The 15562-nt window shown below is 48.1% G+C and overlaps 1 protein-coding gene across 9 annotated transcripts in view; it reads left to right on the plus strand.

Moving 5' to 3' along the window:
• Nucleotides 1-15562, plus strand: part of LOC115840788 (ras GTPase-activating protein-binding protein 1) — a 354642-nt gene that overhangs the window by 40890 nt on the left and 298190 nt on the right. For 8 of the 9 annotated variants that reach the window (XM_060296501.1, XM_060296500.1, XM_060296502.1 and 5 more), the window contains one exon: nucleotides 944-1113. In XM_060296501.1, coding sequence (XP_060152484.1) covers nucleotides 944-1113 — 170 coding nt within the window. Of the gene's footprint in view, nucleotides 1-943; nucleotides 1114-10951; nucleotides 12607-15562 lie in introns of those variants that run through there. The other variant, XM_030834174.2, reaches the window with a different exon arrangement.

A 15562-nucleotide genomic window follows, 5' to 3' on the forward strand; every position in this document is an offset into this window, starting at 1 on the left:
CCCCCGCAGTCTCCGCCCACCCGCGAAGGGCTTCCTAGTGTGTGGCAACTTCTCCGCCTTCACAGGTCCCTCCGAGAGGTGTAGGTCCGTCCCTATTCTTTGTCTCTGTTTTTTCTTTTGCCCTACCCAGGTACGTGGGGGAAGTCTGAGGTATTCAGCCAGCGTTCAGTAGATGTTCTGTAGGAGTTGTTCCAGATGTATATGTATTTCTGACGTATTTGTGGAGAGGGAGGTGATCTCCGCGTCTTACGCTTCCGCCATCTTGAATCTCCTCCACCTTGTATTTTTAATTGTTTTTATTTTTGAAAGGATATATGCCTGTGGAAAAGACTCCAGATGTTCAAAGGGCATACAGAAAATGTTAAGTTTCCACTTGCCTCTCTAGGACCCCAGTTTTACAATTTTCCATTTCAGGGACAACCATATTACCAGTTTCTTATGTTTCCTCCTGAAGATGTTTGGTGTATGTAAGAATGTCACATGTATGTGTGTGTGAAGGGGAGTGCTTTTCCCTATTTTTCCTTTTTTAGACAGTTGGTACCATACTGTCGACACTGTACTGCTTCATGCTTTTTTCACTTCATCATATATCGTGGAGCTCGTACCACATCAGCGCCTGGAGTTCTGTCTCCTACATTTTAACATTTATATGGAAGTGCCATGATCTATTTAACCAGTTCCCCGCTGATTAACATTTAAACTCTTTTCAGTCTTTCAGACTTAAATAATGCTGCAGCAACTTATTTTTTATGTAAGTGTATGTGCGCATGTGTAAGTATATCTACAAGATAAATCCCTAGACCTGAAATTTTTTGTCCAAAGGACACGTGCGCTTGTAACTTGGATAGATATGGCCAAATCACCTTGGGACTGTTTTGCACTCTCATTGCTGGTGTATGAGCGTACAGAGCCGGCTCTGAACGTGTCTCGGCTCTCTCTGCAGGCTGTACCAGTCAGTTAAGCTGCTCTATTCCATCGGCATCTTCTTCACGTATGCCCTCCAGTTCTACGTCCCGGCCGAGATCATCATCCCCTTCTTCGTGGCCCGTGCACCTGAGCATTGCGAGCTGGTGATAGACCTATCCGTGCGCACCGTGCTGGTCTGCCTGACGTGTGAGTAGAGGACAAGATCATTGCCTTGTCTGTTTTCTTCCAGAGGGCATCGAGTCGCCAGGGCTTTCATGAGAGAGAACTTGTATCATAGTGAAATGGCCAGTGCTGTGTGAGCAGAGAACTTGAGGTGCAGTGTCAGCTTCAGAATTGAGGCACGTCCGTGAAGGGAGTGAATTGATTATAGATGTGCTCTGAAGGACACGGGAATGGAAACGGTGCTTTATTTATAGATATGGCCTAAAATGCAATGACGATGGTCATAATTCATGCTAAACATGTGCAATTACTATTCCGTATGAAATATGGCAAAAGTTTAAAAGAGAGCCATTTAACCCATATGCATAATGAGTACTATAGGTTACTTTGATAGCAGGTGTATGTTTGTTTGTTTTTTCAAATAATTGTGTTTCCAATGTGACAGTCTATTCCTTGGATTTCATTTTGAGACTGCTTGATACTATTCCAGACACTTTTGGATGTTGGTCTTAACTAAATTGTGTTTCTTAGAAAATTTCTGTTGATTAACATAGGTGTTTGACTTATCACTTTGTGTTTTATTCCTCTTCCCTGACCACACACCCAGGAGCGTGAGTTGAGAGACAAGATATCATCCTATTTGTTCTTGGTTAAAACTGGTATAAGTTCAAAAATAAAAATAAATTCTTTTTTTTTTTTGGAAGATTCTGTGAATTGATAGAATAGAGAATCCTTGAATAAATTGGTCTGTAATATCTAATTTAAATTTCTAGGCGATTTGCAGTTCCTTTCCAAATTGAATGCTTGAATCATAGATTTCTCTTCTTGGCTGTGTTTAAGTTTTTTTTTTTTTTTGGGAAAGAAACGTCTTTCCTTATTATATTGAGACTTCCCTGGGACTTTCTTTAAATTATCCAGTCCGAGCCTCTGTCTCTGGAGTAAAAATAGTTCTATGTGATTTTTTAACTAGACCAGAATGGAATGTTTTAGGGATGAATGATGTGAATGTTGTCTAGCATGCACTCATAGTATGGAAAGTCAGAAATGAGTTTATTGGTTAACTGTTAGCAAGAGGAGGACAGGGAAGAGGCTGTCCATCCTTACCCAAGCAAACGTGGGGATCAGACTAGTGCCCATCCTGGAATGGACCTCCTCAAGCCACCTGCAGTTGTCTTCCTGATATTACTTCTAGGGCAGTGGGTGGAAGCTCAGCATCCTGGATCTGCGTGGAAAAAACTCACTGGAGCTGAGGAACTAAAGACTGTCCCTTGACCTTAATCTTGGGCAGCTCTCCTGCTGAAGATTTCTTATAGGGTGGACCTGGGTAGGACCGTGGGTACCTTGGATTCCCCAGCCCCAGAGAGCTGATGGCAACCAAGAATCTGACTTCTTGTAGCCTTTATTTGACAGCCCTTCCGGCTCTCTCCTAGACCAGCCTAGAGAAACAACCCACTGGCTGCAGGCCACTGCTGCCCCAAAGCGACTGAAAGGAAGGAATGTGATATAGCTTGCTTTTCCAGTAAATTGCCTTAATGTGTGATAAGATAGGATGCTTAGACTCTTCTAGATTTTACTCCTGTCTCCTGCTGGCAACTCTGGAGGCTTTGATCAAATATGTATATTTCCTCTGTGGATGGATTAGCTCTGAGTGTTGAGGAGACAGCTTGCACGTGAAAAGCGTTCATAATGTCAACTCTCAGGGCCCTGATTCTTGAATGCAAGGGGCATTGGAAGAAAGGATAGGGATAGCTCAAATAACGGGCTTTGTTTCAGAGTGGTTCCTCGAGAGAAGGTAGGTCTGTCTGGGTACAATGTGCTGTCTCTGCCGGAAGAGCTGGGGCACTGAGCTGGCCCTGACTCCTCTCACCGCCCCATTTTCTTCTCAAGCCTGGCTTAGCCTCCGCTACCATATGTCGCGCTTCCTGCCAGGTTCCTCTCTGCTGCGCCCCGCAGGAACCAGCAGTCTCTGATTCACAGACCTCATACTATCCTTAGATGCCTCTTGGTTTTCGCTTTGCTTTTCCTGGCACTGTCTGTGGGTCTCACCTTCCTTCTACAGCGTGACTCTCAAATGACATGAGCCGCTTTTGATCTTCAAGCGCATTGGGTTGTTTTTCCCTTCTTCTGTGGTCGCTTGTGACTTAGCCTTACATTGTCATCCTTTTAAAGGGTGCAACCCCTTCATCTCCCAGCCCTAGGCTTCTCTTGCTTTCCCTGGAGACTGTGAAGTAATTGTGGGATTCAGGAGAGGCATTTTACTGTAGCACCAATTTAATTGCATTTATCTGAGTTCATTTGTTTTTGTTCCTCTGTACCTTCAGATCCTTTTGCAGAAGGTTAATTGGTATATGATTTTAGATCTTTGATATAACTGATTGTTTTCAATTATACCTATAAATTTTAATGGCAGCTCATTTTATTGCCATTTTGGGTATTTTCTCGTCATTTTCTCAACTTTCTCTCCTCTTCCTCACCCTCATCCCCAAGGAAAGCAGGAGCATTTGGTCAGCCTCATTTTTTTTTCCACTTGGAATTCAACCGTCTCACCACTCTTCCCCATCCACCAAAGATGGTTGTGCCTACTTTTTTTGAAAAAATAAATAAATTTATTTATTTATTTTATTTTGGCTGTGTTGGGTCTTCATCACTGCACGCGGGCTTTCTCTAGTTGCAGCGAGTGGGGGCTACTCTTTGTTGCAGTGCACGGGCTTCTTATTGAAGTGACTTCTCTTGTTGCAGAGCTTAGGCTCTGGGTGCCCGGGCTTCAGTAGTTGTGGCACACGGGCTCAGTAGTTGTGGCTCACGGGCTCTAGAGTGCAGGCTCAGTAGTTGTGGTGCACGGGCTTACTTACTCTGAGGCATATGGAATCTTCCCGTACCAGGGATTGAACCCATGTTCCTTGCGTTGGCAGGCGGATTCTTAACCACTGTGCCACCAGGGAAGCCCTGTGTCTACTTTTTGATGCTTAATTTTACACTGTTGGAGAGGAGAGGAAAAGAAAATAACACACGTCAGAGACTGGTGCTCATTTTCTTATGATTTCATGTGGGACAGTAGTTACTTCCAGTCTGTATGTTTGGACATGCAGGCTTAGCAGGCCACCTTATGTCCAGAACTTGTGTAGAAGGGGCTGGAAGAGGCTGGCTCCACCTGAGGGTAGCCGGGGCTGTACGAAGAGTAGTTTCTTTGGATTCCTTGAGGCCCTAACCTGTCCTTCAGTGGTTCGAACTGATTCTCTGTGGCATTTGCCACTTGAAACATTTTACTTCAGTTAGGTATGAGAATGTCACAAACCTGTTATTGAAGATAGAATAACAACAAAACCACCTCAATTAAGAAGCCTGTTTAGAATAGAATGTAAAACATGCCAAGCAGCCAGACCCTTTAGAGCATGAAGCTTCCAGGTCTAAACAAAGTGGTTTTTCAATGCCTTTTGGCCGTTCACACGTCTCAGTCTTGCAGCTATAAAGAAAAAGGGCAGCAGCATTAATACCTGTACACTGTGCCCCCTGTCCCCACTGCGGGGATGGTTGTAAGGCTTCAGCTTCTTCATCTGTAAGATATGAAGGGTATCCGATCGCCTCATGTCTAAAATTCTGTGATGCTGCACAACTCCTTTGAGCCTGATTTTAAATTTCTACCAAAGTATTGCTCGAAAAAAGAAAGTTAATGTAAAAACACCTGAAGACTGTCTAGATCTGGAGTAAGTAAAAATGAAATTCCCAATATCCCAGTGACTTAAAATAATTTTTCTTGCATTTTATCTTCTGTGTTAATCCGCATGGGCGCTTTTTTTTTCTTTTTTAAAATTTTATTTATTTTTGGCTGCATTGGGTCTTCGTTACTGCGCGTGACCTTTCTCCAGTTGCGGTGAGCGGGGGCTACTCTTCATTGCGGTGCATGTGCTTCTCATTGCAGTGGCTTCTCTTGTTGTGGAGCACCGGCTCTGGGCACACGGGCTTCAGTAGTTGCAGCAGGTGGGCTCAGTAGTTGTGGCTCGCAGGCTCTAGAGCACAGGCTCAGTAGTTGTGGTGCACGGGCTTAGTTGCTCTGTGGCATGTGGGATCTTCCCGGACCAGGGCTTGAACCCGTGTCCCCTGCATTGGCAGGCAGATTCTTAACCACTGCTCCACTAGGGAAGTCTGTCATGGGCGCTTTTTACAAAAAGTTGCAATTCTAGTGTACATATAACTTGGCCTTTTGCATTTTGTTTAAAATTACATCATGAATAGACATGTCCTTCATAAATATTTTTATGACCGCATGGTATTCCATTTTATTGATGAATTGTATTTACTAAACTATTCCTTTAATGTTGGACGTGTAAGTTGTTTCCCGTGCTTTTTGTATTATTTTTAAAATTTATACTCCCACTAAATGAAATTGTATATCCTGTCCAAGGCTGCTATTAATTTAAAGGCAGATTTCTAGCAATTTAAGAGTCCCATAGGTGGGCCTCACCAGGGTTGATCATAATAAATAACAGTAAGCACTTCTGGACACGGGAGCTGTAAGTGTCCAAGGAATTTCTGTCAGTGTGTGTTTGTCTCTCAAGTGCTTGCTCTCCTCTTGTGCGTAAGTCAGCTCTTTCTGCTGCTGGTCTACAACCACAGGCTCCAGAATCCCAATCAGCTCCTTCTCTGAACATGGCCATTGGCCTCCTGCTGCTTCAGCAGTTAAAGTCACATTCTCAGTGTTTCTTAACCCAAAGGGAAGATGTTTTGTAATACCATTGGAGCCCTCTTCACTAATCATGTGGTCTGGTTATCCTCAGGGCCCCCTTTCTGTTCATGCCACAGCTGGGCTAATGCAGAGGTCTGGCAACTGCCAGTTGGGAGTTTGTGGGCTTCCTCTTTGCATGCGGTGCTCTTTTCGTGGGGAAGTAGGGATAGGGTGTCCCCAGTTGGCTGCTTTCTGAGATCTCAGCCTTCGTGGGTTTCTCTTTCTAGAGGGCTTTATTTTAACTCATGGAGTAAAGACATTCAGTGCTGGAAGAGGTTTTAGTTGCTCCTGTATCTTTCCCAAGTACTGATTCCCACCTATAGAATTAGTGAAAACTAGTTTGTCCCATTTTGCCTTGTAGGTAAACAGATGCCTTGGCTAGTGAGCCCTCAGTTTGGGCCCCTTTCTCTTCCTCTTCCCCCCGTGTATTAGCGGGAGGCTCACTCTTCCCACCTTCTTCCCCCATTATCTTTCTCCAATGTCAGCCTGTATTTTGGTTCAGCTAAATATCCAGTCCAGCTAGGACAGGAAGACAGTGCTCCATTTGCAACCCTGTGGCCCTGGCTTTAAAAGAAAAGTTTTTGCCCTTTTAAAAATATTTCTATTAAGGATATTTTTGCTAAACATACTTATCTTGTATATCTGTTGTAGTAAAAACAAGAACAAGTATTTAGATTGCTTTTTAAAGTCATGATGAAATGGAACATCTCCGTCCAATCTGAGAAAAGATTCTGATCTCACAAGCTTCTGTTTCTGTTTTCACTTAATTCTTATCAGAGTGGAGCACGAGTGACTTCACTTAACTCGTATCATGAAGTACCCATCTGTCCTCCGGGCTAATACGAGAGAGGGAAGGGGAGAAAGGGAAGGGAGAGGACAGACTGTCAGAGCTGGGAGGGCTGGGCAGGTCCTCTGACTTATCTCCTCCAGGGGCTCATTGCCTCTGCTAAAATCCTCCCTTCTCTTGAGTGGGCTGGAGCATCCTGGGGACCGGGAGGAATAACTCACACTCCCTTTAACGGTACAAAAGCAGGCAGGCTAGAAGCTACGTTTTTGGCCCAACCATGTGTTCTTAGAGCGGAAGCCCGTCTCTCCGCTGTGCCACTCTGGAGCAGCACACATGGCTTCCCAGTTGACAGTGAGTTGAGGGACATATCCCAGAACACATTCCTACGCGACTAAGTCTACATTGCACAGTTCCTTAAAATTTCAGAGTCGAGTGTGACTTGAGTGATCATCCAGTGTTAATACAATCACCATACTTCATGGGTACGTGAACTGAGGCTCAGAATAGGAACTGATTTCCCCCCCAGGTCACACACAGCCTACTACTGAGCAGGGACGGGTGATGCTATTAGCTGACATGTATGAAGCACTTGTTATGTGTGTAGTACTCTAGGTTCTTTACGTGAATGATCTCATTTGACCATCCCTTTTTAGCAGTACGGGAGATGAGTCTTAAACAGGTTAAGAAACTGGCTGGTTAGTGGTGGATTGGAGCCTAGGTTCTGAGTCCAGACCCTTAACCACACCCAGGCTTAGGTCTGATGGCTGCCTCAGCTGTTTCCACCCCACTGCTCACCCAAACTGGAACATCTGGAGCCACCACTGTGTGGTTAAACATTAGGCAGAGAGAGACCCAGACCCCAGAGAGGGCAAGTGTCTTATTCCAGGTCACACAGCAGATCAACATTTGTTGAGCGTCAGGTTATCCATGATGAGAATGCCGTTTTGTCATCAGCCTACGGACACTTCACTTCCACCTTTCCTCCATATTCAACCCTGAAGGTTTGAGGGACATCACCAACTCTATTTAGAAGTAACTAAAGACTGAAACAGACTATTTTTAACTTGCAGAGCAAGTTAAAAGCTTATCCTTTGTTTAGACTTTCTGAAGGCTTCAGAACAGTGAGGGTATTCATGGATAATTGCCATGGTGGTTGAATATAGAAGAAAGAAAGAGGAAGGGATTGCCCCAGGGCTATAAAACCCTGGGCAGCAGAGGCAGATCTGAGACTCATTTTCCTTGTACCCCCTTTTGTTATCCAGGCTTCAAAATCCTTGTCTGGTGTCCTCTACAAAGCAGAGAGAGGTCAGGGCTGACCTGTACCGGATTCCCTACCACATGATTGTGGTGCATCCCTGGGAAAGCTAACCCGATATCAGACTCCCCCAGTTCTTCACAGACAGGATCTTTCCGCCGATCAGCCAGATCCCCTGTTCTCCCTCCTGCTGCATGTATCATTCTGTATTTTCTTTTTTGGCTGCATTGGGTTTTCGTTGCTGTGCATGGGCTTTCTCTAGTTGCAGTGAGCGGGGCCTACTTCATTGCGGTGCGCGGGGCTTCTCACTGCGGTGGCTTCTCTTGTTGCGGAGCACAGGCTCTAGGTGCATGGGCTTCAGTAGTTGCAGCACGCAGGCTCAGTGGTTGCAACATGCGGGCCCTAGAGCGCGTGGGCTTCAGTAGTTGTGGTGCTTGGGCTCAGTAGTTGTGGCTCGCGGGCTCTAGAGCGCAGGCTCAGTAGTCATGGCACATGGGCTTAGTTGCTCTGCAGCATGTGGGATCTTCCTGGATCAGGACTCAAACCCGTGTCCCCTGCATTGGCAAGCAGATTCTTAACCACTGCACCACCAGTGAAGTCCCATTCTGTATTTTCTTGATCATCAGGTCTATGATGTGACTGCAGCAGGGGCTTAAGGTCCTGGACTCTAGTCCCAGCTCTGTCACTTTCTATCATTTGAATTCTTTGGACCTTTCCTTCCACAGGGACCATAATAATGTGGAGTTCCGTACCCGTGGAGCGGAGGGAAATTCAGCTCAGTGGATGCTTCCCAGTGCTGTCTACTAGACACTAGACGGTCTGTGTGATGGGAGTGTTCTAGGTGTGCTGTCCAGGACAGTAGCCACTAGGCACAGGTGGCAGTTGAGTCCTTGCAATGTGGCCAGTGTGATTGGAGAACTGAATTCATTTAGATTTAGATAGCTAGTGACTGCGGCGTTATCGGACAGCACAGCTGCAGAGTGAGTGTAAGACAGGTGACGTGACCCTGCTCCTCCCCTGCTACATCCCGGCTCCCAGCATGCCTCTTCCTTTGCCGCATGGAGTGGTATTCCAGTTTAAAAGTAGGTGTTTCTCACAAAGCCTGGCCTCTAAATGCAGCCCACTGCTTTCGTCTGGTGCTCAGCCAAAGAAGCAGCGATCGATTCAGGCAATCCATCTGGAGCGTAGATAGGCTATATGGGACTCCGGCCAATACAAGACGTTCTGGTCTCTCACCACTGTGATGCCTTCCTCAGAGCAATTTAACTACATTTCTGCTTTATGAAATGAAGTGAGAACTGAAACCCCCGTGTCTAGTGTGAGTCTCTCATAGGGATCAGTGAGGTAACAGACGTGCCCTGGATCACTGTCTCAACGCGCAGGACCTCCGGCTGGAGCCCCGCAGCGGGGAAGACAATCCATCAGAATACATTCGATGACTAACGAGTTAACAATGCACTTTCCATAAGCAACAAGATGTATACTAGTGATGAGTAATATTGACTGTATTATGTGCCTGGTGTACACCAGGACTCTAGTTAAGTACCCGTGTAATCTCCTCTGATCATCGCAACATCTCTGTGACGTAAGAGCTTTTTGTATCCCTGTTTTGCCAACAAGAACGCTGGGAAATAGAAAGGAGCCATGTGTCACTCAAGGCAGAGCCAGGGTTCACACACAAGTGCCTAATTCCAGAGGCCATAATCCTCAATAAACCTGTGAAACATTGGCCTTCACCCCCAAGCTGGCTGGTGGTACAGGCGCTGGTGTGCTCTGCAAGCCGATGGCGTTTCCTCATGCAGCCCCCACTCATCTTTTTTTTTTTTTTTTTTAAGCCAAACACATCAGGAGCTTTTTTGTTTCAGGCAATAAATCCGAATGGCAATTCAGTTTCTTTTTTTTTTTTCTTAAATTTATTTATTTATTTATTATTTTTGGCTGTGTTGGATCTTTGTTTCTGTGTGAGGGCTTTCTCCAGTTGTGGCGAGCGGGGGCCACTCTTCATTGCGGTGCGCGGGCCTCTCACTGTCGCGGCCTCTCGTTGCGGAGCACAGGCTCCAGATGCGCAGGCTCAGTAGTTGTGGCTCACAGGCCCAGTTGCTCGGTGGCATGTGGGATCCTTCCAGACCAGGACTCGAACCCGTGTCCCCTGCATTAGCAGGCAGACTCTCAACCACTGCGCCACCAGGGAGGCCCCTCTTTTTAAAAAATATTTATTTATTTATTTATTTTTGGCTGCACTGGGTCTTAGTTGCAGCACGCGTGATCTTTGGTTGCAGCATGCAGACCTCTTAGCTGCAGCATGTAGACTCCTAAGTTGCGGCATGTGGGCTCTTAGTTGCGGTATGTGGGAACTAGTTCCCTGACCAGGGATCAAACCCGGGCCCCCTGCATTGGGAGTGGAGTCTTACCCACTGGACCACCAGGGAAGTCCTCCCCATTCACCTTTATCATCAGTTGCACCTTGCTCGTGTACACCTGGGCTGAGTTTCAGGTGTGGGAGCCACTGGTTTGTCCTGGCACAGGGACGCAGTCATCATGGGGGGCCTTGCTTCTGAGGTTGGCCTACACACAGACCTGCTTCTCCTTTCCCTGTGTGAAAACGCTCTGTGCAATGGGGCTGATATGGGATCGTTCCAGAAGAAGGAGGGTTTTCTCCCCGTTTCGTTTCTTGTCATTCAAGTAGAGTGGTTTGTGTTGGAGGTACCCTCAGTGGTAAGAAGATGAGCAGTCGCTCAGAAAAGGTTCACCTCCTCTCCTGCTCTCCACTCGCTCTCCTTTGGTAGGACCGAGTTACCCTGGAATGTAATTTGGTTCCTTTTCCTCAGAAAGGTGGAAATCAAGGACTGTGGCAGGTGAAGCTGGGAAATCTGGTTTCCAGTCCCAGTTCTGCCATCCTTGCTGTGAGACCCGGGTCATGCCACATCTCCGGGCATCAGTTTTCTCATCTGTGGAATGAGAGATTGGACTGGATGATGTCTCAGCTTCCTTGGAGCTCTCCATACTATGAGAAGAACACTTGCTAAATTTGCTGAACAGTGAGGCAGTCTCTCTCAGCTCTGGGCAGTCATCAACAGGCGTGTCCTCTCTCCCACAGGCGTCTTGGCCATCCTCGTCCCCCGCCTGGACCTGGTCATCTCCCTGGTGGGCTCCGTGAGCAGCAGTGCCCTGGCCCTCATCATCCCGCCCCTCCTGGAGATCGCCACCTACTACTCAGAGGGCATGAGCCCCATCACCATCGTCAAGGACGCCCTGATCAGCCTCCTGGGCTTCGTGGGCTTTGTGGTGGGGACGTGTGTGACCCTCTACGAGCTGATCCAGCCCAGCAGCGCTCCCATCTTCGTCAACTCCACCAGTGCCTTTGTATAGCGGGCTGGGTGCGTTCCCTGCACCGGCCCACTCTGCCCTGTATGTTCCCCAGCACCTGGCCCCAGAGCCTCAGGTAGGGTCCAGGCTCTGGGGAGAGGCAAGGTTGCCATCCATGTACCCTTACCTGGCACCTGGGTTCCCTGAGCCAGATAGGGTTGAGGGCAGGTAGAGAGTCGGCAGCAGATATGTGGGAGGTACCTCCAGGGGCAGTGCCATCTCTGTTCATTTGTACTTATTTTAACCCGGAACTTTTCAACTCTTTTCCCTGATCACGCCTTCCCCCCTTACTGCCTGCCCTTCTCCTTCTGACCCACCTCATCCAAATTATTCCTGTTGCACAGCTCACTTTATTTAAAAATTTTAATGTCTCTCACCTCATGTGTTCTCCTCGCCCGGGCCAGGCCTAGATGATGTCAGTGGAAATGCCCTTCTTTATGCCCTTGCCAGGCCCATCTCTTATCTCTCTCCCAAATATTTTACCTCAATATTTTCCTACCTGTTCAAGTCTCCACCTCGTAGTGGAGCCTACCTAGTAGTTTAAAACCAGCTGCCCGAAGCTGGAGTTTTTAGCCTTTCCTGTCTCTGGCGTGCTGTCATCCTCGGCGACACCTCCTCTTCTCCGGTTTCCTCGTGTGGGTCACGATACTGTTATGATCTTAGTTGCTGGAACTCCTGGAAGGTATCAAGTGCTGCCAAAGTTGAAAATATTTATATTTTATTTAAAATCAGCCTTTGTTTTTAGACTCCGTCTCTGGATCTGGGACTGTTGTGAATTGTTCCTTCTTCAGTAAACCCTTGCTCGGCTTCTCCCGCTGAGAAGAAGCTTAATGCAGGAGATGTCTGCTTAGACCCTCCGCACCCTTGGCCAGGGACTCCAGAGATTTTCATCAGGATCATCAGAGTGCGGACCTTTGTGGGGCACCATGGACCTTGCCTCCCGTTGACCAGCCAGATTTCCTACTGAGAAGACATGAAGGACTCAGGAGATGTTTGCCGGTGCACAAGGCCGAGGGGAAGGACGGCCACGTGGGGTGTGTTTCTCTCCATAGGAGGCTTATAAAATGGCTGCGTTGTGCATTCAGGCCTGTTTGCCAGCCTCAGCCCCTGACAGACAAGCGTCACGGCAACGTCCAGGAAGACACCCAGACTCTTGCCATGGACAAGAAGACGAGGCCAGTGTGCCCAGAGCGTGTGAGATTCAGTTCGTAGAGTTTGCAGCAGCTGGTCCGACACTACGAGTGGTGCTCAGTTGTTTACAATCCCCAGAGGATGAGGAGGATGGGCAGAAACAGTGCCCCGCCCCAAGCTGCCTCCAGGACCTGGACTTCCAATGGTTGGGGCTTCTGTCTCCTGCGTTCTAAACACTAATCATGCCCTTGTCTCTGCCCGCCTGCCCCCGCGCCCCCCTCCCCCCCCCCCCCCCCCGCTCCACCCCCCCATGCATGCCTCCCTCGGTATCAGAAAAGAAACAGCCTCAGGGCTGACTCACCTCAAGGTCGGCCTTCAGGTTTGGGAACAAACTGCCGAGAAGGCAGGGGAAGGTCCCTTGCCTTGCTTTCGGCTGCCCCGTCTTCCCTCTTGGTGTGAGAAGTATTGCAGAAGGGTGTTCATTGACTCTCCATCTCTTGAGCTGTGTGTGTGTGTGTGTGTGTGTGTGTGTGTGTGTGTGTGTGTGTGTGTGCGCGCGCGCGCGCGCACGCTCCCCTGCATATATAACAGGGTTCTGCTGTCCTCTACCCCTGCTACCAGGCTCTTGCCTGAAAGTGGGGAGAACAGCACCACTTTATCAGGGGTTTTGTTTTTGTATTTCACCAAAGCTCCTAGGGGCTGTGACTCGCCCTCACAGCCCCAGCTTTTTCTTTCTCTTCTGTTCCAAAGCCAGATTCTCTCATTGCAGTGACTCCTGGCCCACCTAATAATTTATTCACTTAGGAAGATGCAGTCAGTGGTGATTTGCCTCCCTTAGGAAAGTGACACTTTCCTCCATCCTTTCTGCTCTTCGGTGGTCACTCACAGGTGCTTACATGACCAGGGTTCTAGCTGGAGGTGGCAGCAGCCCTGCCCTCTGAAGGCTTTCCCTGCCCTCGGGCTTTCTCAGTAACTTCTAGTACCAAAATGTAACTTCAAGAACTGTCAGCTCCTCTTTGCAAGCCCCGTCCAGCAGTCTTTCCAGAGTGGTCCTGAGAGTTGTTTTCAGCGAGAAGGTGCAGGCCAGTAGAAGGGGGTCAGATGTGTAGCCCACCCACAGCTTCCACGGCGGAGGCTCTGGGCACTGCTAGAGGCAGTCCTCTCCAGGTGGATCTTGAGACCCGGACTGTGATGCTGGGACCTGAGGACTGGGTGGCACAATACTGAGGTCCTCTGGCCCCAGGTCTCTTGCTTCAGAGCCCCTGCCCAGGGAAGGTGGTGCATAGGAGAGACAGCTCTAGCCTTGGGGCTTCGGGAAGCTAGTTTGGCCTGGCCTTCGTCCTGTTCAATTGCTTTCCCGTGCTTTTGCTGCTTTGACAGCCCGATGGCATGGCTGCTTCAGGAGACCTAGGCAAGGCGGACCCCATGGGGACCTTCCGGCTAGTGCAGTTGCACAGCAATGAGGTATCGAGTAAAGGGTCGGCCAGAGGTCGTAGTGGAGGAAGCCCTTCCTCTTCTGGAAGCAGCCCGCGGGGCCAGCTCAGGGAAGCTTACTCCTCTGCTGCCCACGGGGCTGCTCAGTCAGGGGGCCCTCCCTGCTTTCCTCCCAGTGCTCTTAGGAACCAGCTGCCCAGCCTCTTCCTGGGCCCTGCTTTAGTCTCTGGTGAGAAAGCCCCAGCATCAGTAAGAGACTGATCGGGGAGCAGCAGAGCGAAGGCTTTCAGGAGTGTGAGGCCACACCTGTCAGACCAAACCAAACCGTGGGGCTTTCTGGCCCACTGCTGTTGGGCTCTGTGTCCTCCTCCAGTCTCCCCAGGGCAACCCCAGATTCCATCGGCCCAGAGGTAGCTTCTCAGAGCCCCTTGTTCTGTCCTGCAAATGCTGCTATTGGGAGCAGGTTTCCAACTCCCTGTAGGCAGTATACCTCTCCTTAAATGTAGGTTCTTGCTGGGAACAGCATGACCTGGCATCTACTATTCCCTTTTTCCTAGAAGTTGTACCATTCACAAGTGGCATTATTTATATTTATGTTGTGCTGTTGTCCAGCTGCTAGGAGCCCTTCATCTGCACAGAGGTATGTGACTGTGTGGCGTGTCTTAGCCTAGAACCTGCCGCTTACACCCTCCTTCTCTGTCACTGACCTCTCCAGCCAACTTCACGGGCTGAGGCTCACCGTTCACGCTCTACCCCCAGGCAAACAGGTACATTAGGAAAATCCTTTCCCCCTCCCTGTTCGCCTCTCTTTTTTTCTAAAATGTCTCCCTTCCTAAATTGTAGAACATCATCTGTGTTTAACTACATGTTCACCTCATGCTTTTTGGAAGTGCAGAGTCTCAATTTATGTCTGTTTACAGCTCCCTCTCTTCACTATTCACCGCAAGGGGGTCTGTATCAGTTTAGTTCATGGCCGATGGGACGTTAAGGCGAGACCCGGCATCGGCCCCGCTCAGAACACAAAGCTGCTTTGTCACGGTGGAAATAAAAAATGTAAGTGGCATGACTTGGTGTACAGGAGTCGGCTCGACGTCCGCCTTAGAATTAATTTTTTCAAAGTACATTACACGTCTCCAAGGGGAAAGGAGAGTGCTTTGTCTTTGAAATCACGGTCAATACTTTTTAGACAGTCCTGCTGGTTGCAAGGCTGTTTGCTCTCACAGCATCTGCCTGTGGCATTTCTTCCCTGTCCTTGTACCACTGGGTCCTTTCCTGGCCAGGAGACATAAACGGTGCTGATCTAAGGTTGCCAGAGTTGCAGTGGGGAGTGAGGGTGCCTGTTGTCAGCCGTGTTCTTTTGTTTCAATCAAGGTGGTGCTGTAGAAGTGATTTTGTTTTACTGAACAATAAAATCATGTGGCTCTGTTGTAGAACATGTCAGTGGATGTGTGAATAAGAGGAATATGACAAACTACCCTCCAGCAGGTCTTGATAACAAGACAGTCCTGTGTATGTTATGTGCCTGCGTTGGATGTGTGTTTCCCGCATGGTATGTATAGAGACGCGGATCATGCTGGAGCTCATGGAAGATCTTATTTTGGGTTCTGCACACGATTCATGTGTTAAAACTTTTCCTTAATAAATGAATTTTATTTTTGATGTTTGAGAGGTTGCAGTCTGTGTCCTTGTTTTCACTTTTTTTTTTTTTTTTTTTTTTTTGGTCACTCAGATCCCTTTACTAGATGTTATGCCAAAATGTTTCTGGTTTATGTCCCAG

Source organism: Globicephala melas, chromosome 3 (genome assembly GCF_963455315.2).
Source record: "Globicephala melas chromosome 3, mGloMel1.2, whole genome shotgun sequence".
In the NCBI taxonomy this organism is placed as follows: domain Eukaryota; kingdom Metazoa; phylum Chordata; class Mammalia; order Artiodactyla; family Delphinidae; genus Globicephala; species Globicephala melas.